Source organism: Vombatus ursinus, unplaced genomic scaffold, assembly GCF_900497805.2.
Source record: "Vombatus ursinus unplaced genomic scaffold, bare-nosed wombat genome assembly UNPS02014798.1, whole genome shotgun sequence".
Lineage (NCBI taxonomy): Eukaryota > Metazoa > Chordata > Mammalia > Diprotodontia > Vombatidae > Vombatus > Vombatus ursinus.
Window position 1 is genome coordinate 53,243,717 of NW_020954576.1, and position 8,520 is coordinate 53,252,236.

General features: G+C 46.9%; 1 protein-coding gene across 1 annotated transcript in view; it reads right to left on the reverse strand.

Annotated features, from left to right (window-relative positions):
- BCAN (brevican) overlaps window positions 1-8,520 on the reverse strand; it is a 25,013-nt gene that overhangs the window by 8,784 nt on the left and 7,709 nt on the right. The window contains exons 5-8 of the mRNA XM_027871466.1: window positions 8,323-8,450; window positions 7,432-7,725; window positions 2,714-2,935; window positions 1,200-1,907 (exon numbers count right to left, since the gene is read on the reverse strand). Coding sequence (XP_027727267.1) covers window positions 1,200-1,907; window positions 2,714-2,935; window positions 7,432-7,725; window positions 8,323-8,450 — 1,352 coding nt within the window. The remainder of the gene's footprint in view (window positions 1-1,199; window positions 1,908-2,713; window positions 2,936-7,431; window positions 7,726-8,322; window positions 8,451-8,520) is intronic.

Sequence of the window (8,520 nt, forward strand, 5' to 3'; positions counted from 1 at the left end):
GATAAAAGGAGAAACATAGAGAAAACAGGGAATCAAAGTCAGCCACTGAGAGAAATAGAGCCAGAGGCAGACAGAAAAAAACCCAGAAAAATAGACGGCTTCATAGAGCAGAGGAGACAAAAAAGCAGAGATGGAGAGAGGCAGAGGTAGAGTGACAGACAGAAAAAGGCAGAGAATAAAGGAAAAGACAGAAACAGAGAAGCAGACAAAGGGTAGAAAGGAAGAGACAGAAGCGAAGAGTGGGACAAAGACAGAGACAGAGCCAAAGACAGACAAAAACAGGCAAAAAGACAGACAGAGACAAGATAGAAATAATTCTTCAGAGAAAAAGGAGGGGTAGGTTGGGGGAAATGGAGACAGAGGGACCCGGAGTTTGGTTATAAATGGTTTTAATTGAGATTTATTTCCGAGGTTTGTTTTCCATGAAACAGTCATAAAAATACTTCACAGAAGTAGCGTCAATTAAGGCTCCTGGGGGAGGGGTTTGTTCCCTGGGACTGAGAGAAGGGGCTACAATCCAAAGGCTTCCCTGATATCATCCAGAATGAGACACATGATTGAAAGAAAGGGAGTGGGAGTACATGGAGAGGGAGAAATGGAAGACAGGAGTAAAGGAAAAAAACTGGGAGACTGGAAGAGAAAGGATACTAAATTTAGGGGAGGACTGAGGGGCAGGAATAGAAGTCACAGACTAGGAAGGATGGTGGGAGTTACAGAGTGAGGAGGTCTTGGGCAAGAGGAGGGTTTCAGAAGGGAAGAGCTGGGGAAGGCAGAGGGGGTAAGCTATTGGGGACCTGGAGAAATGACAAGAAGTTCTCAGAGGGAGACAGGAGGGGAACCACAAAGGGAGTAGAAGTAAGTGTACCAAGCCTGGAGTGGGGAAGAGGAGAACTACAGGGGGGCATGGAAAAGAGGCATGGTGCTCTTGGGGTAAGATAAGGGGGCCAGAGTGGAAGGGTGAGGAGAGAAGAGGAATCACAGGGACAGGAGTAGGTGGAAGGGGGATCACAGGAAACTATGGCAATGGTAATGGAAGGGAGATTACAGAGGGAGACTGGGAAATGGGGGGGTGGAAATAGTCACAGAAGAACTTAGTACTGTCTGGGAGGCTTGAGATGGGATGGGACAAGGGGAAGGTTAGAAGACAGCAGTCCAGAGCAGCAGAAGGAGAAGGGAAGCAGAGTAGTGGGTTGGATTACCTGGTGAGGGGGCTGCAGCCCCCGCAGCTCCCAGGCCTGCGCTCTCAGTGGGTAGCGCTGGCTGGGCCCTGACGGAGGTCTCCACAGGTGCTGTCCTTCCCAGAGCCTCTTCAGGGGGGGCCACCCTGTCCCCTGCCCCCTCCTTCCCCTCCACTCCTGGCAGTGTCCCAGTTGTTGGAGACAGACTGGGTGCCTCTTCAGAACTCCCCACTTCATCGCTCTCTCCATGAGGGACCCAGGGAGGAGTGCCCCCAGACAGCTCCGGTGCCCCGACCTCTTCCTCATCTTCTTCCTCAGTACCGACAGGTGTAGTGGGTGGAGGGGATGCTTGGCTCCCTTCCCCATGAGCCATAGCCCCAAGGGTTGGTAGGGTCTCGATGGACTGCCCCCTGACTCTTGGATGCTTGGGCCCCTCTGGCTGCCCCCCAGGAGAGAGCATGGCGCCATCATGTACAGACACCTGGGCCACCAGAGGAGCCTCAGACAGCCTTTCCTCACGGGGAGGCTCAGTGGAGAGGGAGCCATTCTCTATGGCTACTTCCCGGATCTCACTTAGTACCGGAGAAGGAGCTTCATCTTCCACTTCCTCCTCCTTTTCTCCCTCCTCTTGCCCCTCCTCATCCTCTTCCTCTATCACCTTCTCATCTTCCTCCTGCTCCTCCTCCTCAGAAGACCGCATGGGCGGGGTAACTGATTGGTCTGCATCCTCTGAACAAATGAAAGTAATATCAGGACCATGGACAGCATTCTAGGGCGGATTGACAAAAGAGGAAAGCGAGACCCAGGGAATTCTCAGGAACCCAGGGAGAGGAGTGTGGACTAGGGAAGAGAGAATTGTGGGTCACAAGGAGAGAGGGGCCTTGGAGACACTGGGTGGGGGAGCACCTGAGAAGAGTCAGGAAACTGAGGGATCTCAGGGGAGAGGGGAAGGATGGGCAGGGTGGGATGGACACTGGAATAGAGTCGAGGGAACTGTTGGACCCTGGAGGAGAGGAGAGGGGCTGGGAGACACTGAAGAAGATGAAAGAGGGTTGGGGGACCTTGAACTTGAGGTGAAGTGATGAGGAGGCAACTGGTACATGAGTAAATATGACTTTCTCTTCCTTTCTCCAATTCAGCACTTTCTATGGTGGAGGGGAAAAGGAACAGGTACCAAAAAGGGAAGCCTCTCTTTCCCAGTCAACATCTTCTTAGGTTAAGAATTCTCAGGCCCTTCCAAACCCATATAAGCTCTTTGTCTCTGCCCAAGAACACCATCTTATCAGCAGGAGAGATAGAGGCTGAGGAAGGCAGGTAGAGATGCCGGAAAAAGAAATTTCCTCTAATTTCTGAGTTGGGGGACAGAAGAGATGTCATCCGATCTTAGACTTGGCCAAAGGAGGGGTTGTGTGTCACAGATGGAGTGGTAGGGTTAGGTGCACCTCAAGATCACTCCGTTGATGAAAGCGCTAGTCTCTACACCACCTTTACCCTTTCATCCCACTGCAACTTGTGGGGCATAAAGATGGATTTACCTAGGAATGTCTTGGGGGCCTCTTCAGGATCCTCTGGGGTGGAGCTAATTCCCCTGCTGTCCTCTGAAATGGGGACAGAGTAGATGGCTCCTCGAGACTCACTTTGTGTGGCCTCCTGAAGTAGCTGAAGTTCCTGAAGGGTCTCTGTCACTGTAACAATGGTCTCCAGCCCATCTGAGGCTGGATAGGGATTCCTCGGGGAGACAGAGGATTGAGCAGGGTCTGTAGTTGAAAGGAGAGTGAGAAGATCATCATATGGCACATCTGGGTTTGAATGGGTGGGCTGGATAGGGATTTCCTCCATCCTTAGCTACCCTGGGTCCCTGATACAGAGGTATCCCTAGGGCATAGTTAGTGCCTTGCACAGATGAGGCACTTGATAAATATCGAATTGAGTTGAACCAAGGAAGTACCCAAAGATTATTTTGTACCATGTAATCCTACTCTACTGTATGTGAAGTAAACACAAGTGTTAGTAAACCAGACAGTTTTGATGAAGTGGAGAGGGTCCTCAATTAGGAATTAGAGAACTTAGGTTCAAAACATGACTGCGCCATCTTGGACAAGTCATTTCCCCTCTCTTAAATGAAGAAAGAGTACCACTAATCTGCAACTACAGAAATAATTTATTGAGAGAAAAGAGGCTATCATTGCAGCAGGAGAGATGGTAGTAAGATCATAGAAAAGACTTTCCAGAAGTCAGAACTAGAGGCGATCTCAGAGTTGGGGAAGGAAGGTAGAGACAGACTCTCTTAAGGATCTGGAAAATCATAATCCTTCCTCTACCATGGAATGGGCTGAGGATAAGGGAGTGAGTATAGTTGGGTACAGAGGAAGTGGAAAGGACATAATGATCCCAGGGAGGTGAATAATAACATACCTGCCCCTACTGCTTTTCAGGACTCCCCTCATTGAAAGAACCAGAGGGGCTGGGAATAAGTCATTTCAGACTCAGAAGGGAACAGAGGGAAGGAGAAAACCAATGAAGTGGGATTGGAAAAAAAACTAAGAAAAGAAAGACTTCATTATTCCTGTCCTGCCCTCACCCTGACCCTCAGACCATCTCCCTGCCCAGCCAGGCGAGACAGGAACAGCACGTCTCCTCACCACCTGCTTACAGCTCCACTCCAAACTTGATATCTCCCTCTCTTGCCAGCCTCATCTAGGTCTTGTCCTTTCCTCTCCCTGCATTTCACCTTCACATAGTTGTTCCTTCAGCCTTAGATAACTTTCTCCCCTCCACCTTGCCCAACCCATCCATCCTTCCCGTCCTCAACTCTGCTCCATGCTTATCTTCCTCAAGGGAGACCTCTCAACCAGAACTCCACTTCTGAAAATTCTCCCCCATCCTTCTAGTACAGGATCATTTGCCCTCATTTCTGTCCCTGGATTTGTGTCTGTGTCCTAAGGGTGAGATATCAGGCTGAAGGCCCAGCAAGAACAGGGACTATGTCTCCCCATTTAAACCCAGTGCCCCTTGAAGACACTTTCCATTATTACAATTGGGGATTCCATAAGGGCCAGGGCATTCTCCCTCATCAGATGGGGGATGAAGAAGGTGACCTCTATTTTAATTCTCCTTCTTTGCCCAGATGTAAACTATAGACAGGAGGACTAAGAAATGGAGAATGAGGGGCTTGAAGAAAACTAAGAGATATCTTCAGTACTGCTTCCCCACAGAACACTTTGCGCTGGGACTATCTGTTACACTTCCTTCTCTTTGACTTTGGTCATACTGGATCTATTCTCTGATTGGAGTCCTTCCGACATCTATCCAGAGGTCATAGAGACTTACCTCCTACCTGCACACTAAACACCTCAAGTCCAGTCTGACAGGGGTCCTTAACTCTTTCACCTCCATCATTTTCTCAGTTGTTCATAATTCCTGTTGCTTTCCAGTTCCAGGCACCATATTTTAGGAAAGATACTGACAACCTAGAGCAAGTCCAGAAGAGGCTGACTAAGCTAGTGAATGGCAATCATATTGGTAAAGGAAATAGCAATTTTTATCTGGGGGAAGTAAAGTTTTAAGGAAACCATTATTTCAGTCTTTAAATATTTTAAGAACTCTCAGGAAGAAGGATTACACTGATTCTATATATCTCCAGATTGTAGAGCTAGAATCAATGGGTGGAAATTTTAGAGTGACAGATTTTACTTTAACACAAAGAACTTTCTAGCAATCAAGGCTATCTAACAATGGAAAGGACTACCCAAAGTGGGAATGAACTAACTTCCTATTCTTTAAAAGTGCTCAGAGGCTGCATGATTATTTGTAAAAGATGCTACAAAAAAGACTCATTCATTGGAGAAACTATAGCCTCTACCCTCACAGTATTTCAACTCCAAAATGACATGATTCTGTAAATCTGGATTCTGGAAGACATCTGAATAATCCTAGGGGCACCTAAGTTGTAAGTGACAAAAGAGAATAGAAGAGTAGGCAGGACTGGGAATCCGGACCATCAAATACAGTATCCCCTGTTAGACTCTCAGTGTATTAGTCATTTCTGCTCTTACAAATGATCTAAGACCCAAAGGCTCCTCCCCTCAAGCAGGAAATGTTTGGGATGGTCCAAAAGGGAGCAGGCACTTGGAAATAGGAAGAAATTGAGAGTCTGTATATAGCCTTAGAGGGGGCCAATGTCTAGGGTTGTCACAGAGGCCATTATGAAGACCAGACCTAATAGGAGACTAGAACAATAGGTGATGAAGACAAGCTTCATAAAAGGATGGATCTACTTATCAACCAACTAGTAAGGATGTTTCAGGGAAACCTAACAGGTCAGAGAGAAGGTATCTGGTATAGTCAAAAGGACAATGGACTAGATATCCACAGATGAATTCTAATCTTACCTCTGCTGCTTACTACTTGTGTGACTTTGAGAGAGTCATTTAAGCTCTCTGTGCCTCAGTTTCCTCCTCCATAAAATTAGAGATCTAAATGGTCTAGATGATCTAAAACTTAGGTTTCTTGAGGGTATATATTGTATTCTTTTTGCCTTTTTGTCCCTAGCACCTAACAAGTGTATCCTTAGCATCAGAGTGTATTCTTACTTTTTTGTTTTGTTTCCCCCCTCAGTCTCTCCCTGTATCTTTCACTATATATATTTTTTCCCTTTCTAAGTCTTTCCATTCTCCTGCACCTCAGTTTCTTTGTATGTGTATCTAAGCTGATACTAAATGCTTATTAAAATATATTGAATACCAAGGTAATGATTGCTGAGTTCACAATGAAAACAATTTTTAATATAAAAAACAATTCTAAGGACTCTTCTACTTCTAACAAACCATGTATTTAGGAAATGGGTCAGAAAGAAGGCAGGACTACTAGAGGTGAGAGACTTCTAGGAGGGACAAAGGCAGATCTAAGGTTGGTGTAGGGCAGATAAACCCCACCCCAGCTGAGGGATCTTTGGGGCCAGATATGGAAGGGTCTTCTTCACCTGGAGGCCAGGGACCAGGGAAGACCCAAAGGCTTCAGTGCAGCTTCAGAGCAGGTGTTCAGTGCAGTCCTCCTCAGAGTCTGATGGAATGAGGTGGGGACAGGTTCTGGGAGGCAATAAGAATCCAATCCAACCAGCCCTAGAAACAGTGCCAGCCTTAAGCTGCCTGTGGCTGTGGGTCTGGATAACTCTAGCATCAGTATGCCATCTAGCTCAAATGGCTAAAAAGAAAGAAGAGAGCTGAGGACTAGGACAGCCAGACCAGACTAGGATAGGAACAGCAGTCTGCATTCAGAAGACACATTTTGTTTAGTTTGTGTAGTATGTTTCTCTTGAATTTCCTAGTGAAAATTCCTTTGGAAAGATTCCAACTTTGTCTCAGCAAAACTGAAAGAGAAAGGATTTTTTTCCATCGTTCTGGGAGAACAGGCAGGGGAGTCAGTGTGCAATGAATGCAATGGAACCAGAGTAGCTCCAGGAGAGACAGGTGGAACTGGGGCTGCTGGAATCTGGGAGAGGAAGAGTGGGGAACAGCTGTGATGATACTCCCCTGCCTGGAGCCAGCCCCTCGGTCTTCCATCTCAAACTGTCTGGAAGTCTGCCCTTCTATCTAAGCTGTGTTCCTCTTATTACACGACCAGTATGTTACACACACACACACACACACACACACACACACACACACACACACACACCCCTTTTCTTTTCCCTTCCAGGTACCTCAGTGGGTTCCTCTTTCTGTCTCTGACTCTTTTAATCTCTGCTTGTTTTTTTTTTTCTCAGTCTCCCTGTTCCTCTTCCTCTATGTCTCTATTTCCATCTCTACCTTCCTCTGTGTTCCTCTGGGTTTCCACTTCTATTTCTATCTCTTGTCTCCAGCTCTCTTGTTCTGTTTCTCTGTCTATGTCTCTCTGTGTGTGTCTGTCTTCCTCTAGCCCCTTTTGCTTTTATTTCTTCACGTGTTAGTAGAGTGTGTCAGTCTGACCATCTTCAGTTCTTCTGATTGTTTTTCTCTTCACCTCTTTGTGTCATTGTATCTCTGTCCTTCTGTATTTCTCTATGCCTCTGTCTCTTTTTTGTTGTTTTTTTCCCCTTAGTCTCTTCTTGTATCTATTTCACCACATATATTTTTTTCTTTCTAAATCTTTCTTTTCTCCTGTGCCTCTATTTCTTTGTACGTGAGCTTCCCTAGATCTCTTGGGCCCTATGCCTCTGTCTCTAGCCCTTTCTCTCATTCCCCCAGAAGGTGTAAGACTCTTAGGTAAGGCTCACCTCTGAAGCAGTAGACGTTGAAACGGCTGTGTGCATTAGGAAACCCAGTCTGATTAGGGAAGAGGAAGAGTGTTTTGACACCAGGCAGGCCTCCCCCACAACGCTGTCGGGGTGTGACGATGGGGTAGCGCACACTACCATCGGCAAGCCACCCAGGGCTACACCGGTCCAGGCCTTCATCCCAAGCTGCATAAAGTTGTCCTGTTGTGGCGATCTCTGCTCCCCGTTCCCAGCAATAAGCCCGTGCCTCTTCCAAGGTCAGCTTGTCTGGGGTAGAGCCCAGAAACAGCTCCCCTATGAAGCACAGGGAAAGAAGATAAGGTTGCTAAGAGGTAGTAAGCAGCCAGGGAAGTCAGGATTTATAGCTAGGAGTTTCAAAAATCATCCAGTCTTGCTCCACTAATTTCATAGATGAAGAAATTGAAGCCCAAGGAGGTATAGTGACTCATCTGAGATGATACAGGCAGTTACTTGGGATTTGAACCCACTGACTCCAACTCCAGGTAGAAATCCAGTTTTGGGGATGTCCCCATTATAGATTTAACTCAATGTATAATCCTCAGCAAATCACTCATTCAACTTACTTGGGTCTCAGTTTTTTCATCAGTGACACGGGATCAGTGAACTTAGAGCTAGAAGGGACTTGAATGCTACCTCCCTTCCTTCTAGGGTTGGCAAAAAGATATCATCACAGGTAGAAGGGGTCTTAGAGATCATTTGTTCTAACCCCTTTATTTTATGGATGAGGAAACTGAAGTCCAGACAGGGAGGGGATGGATCCCGAAAGCCTCCCTCAGTGGTAACACGGGAATTTTCCGCTGGGCAAGGGTCATCTCACTCCCTGGGGATTCTGAAAAGGGGTCTTTCCCTTACCCACAAACCCCTAATCACCATTTAGATCTTCAGCATAGCAGTAAACATCATAGAGGTCCTCTGGATCCACCATGCCATAGTTACGAACTCCAGGAAATCCATCCATGTCTCCATAACAGGCCTCTCGGGGAGTCTGGATGGGATACCTGGGGAGAAAGGAGGACCCAAGGTCAGTACTGTGTGTGTGTGTGTGTGTGTGTGTGTGTGTGTGTGTGT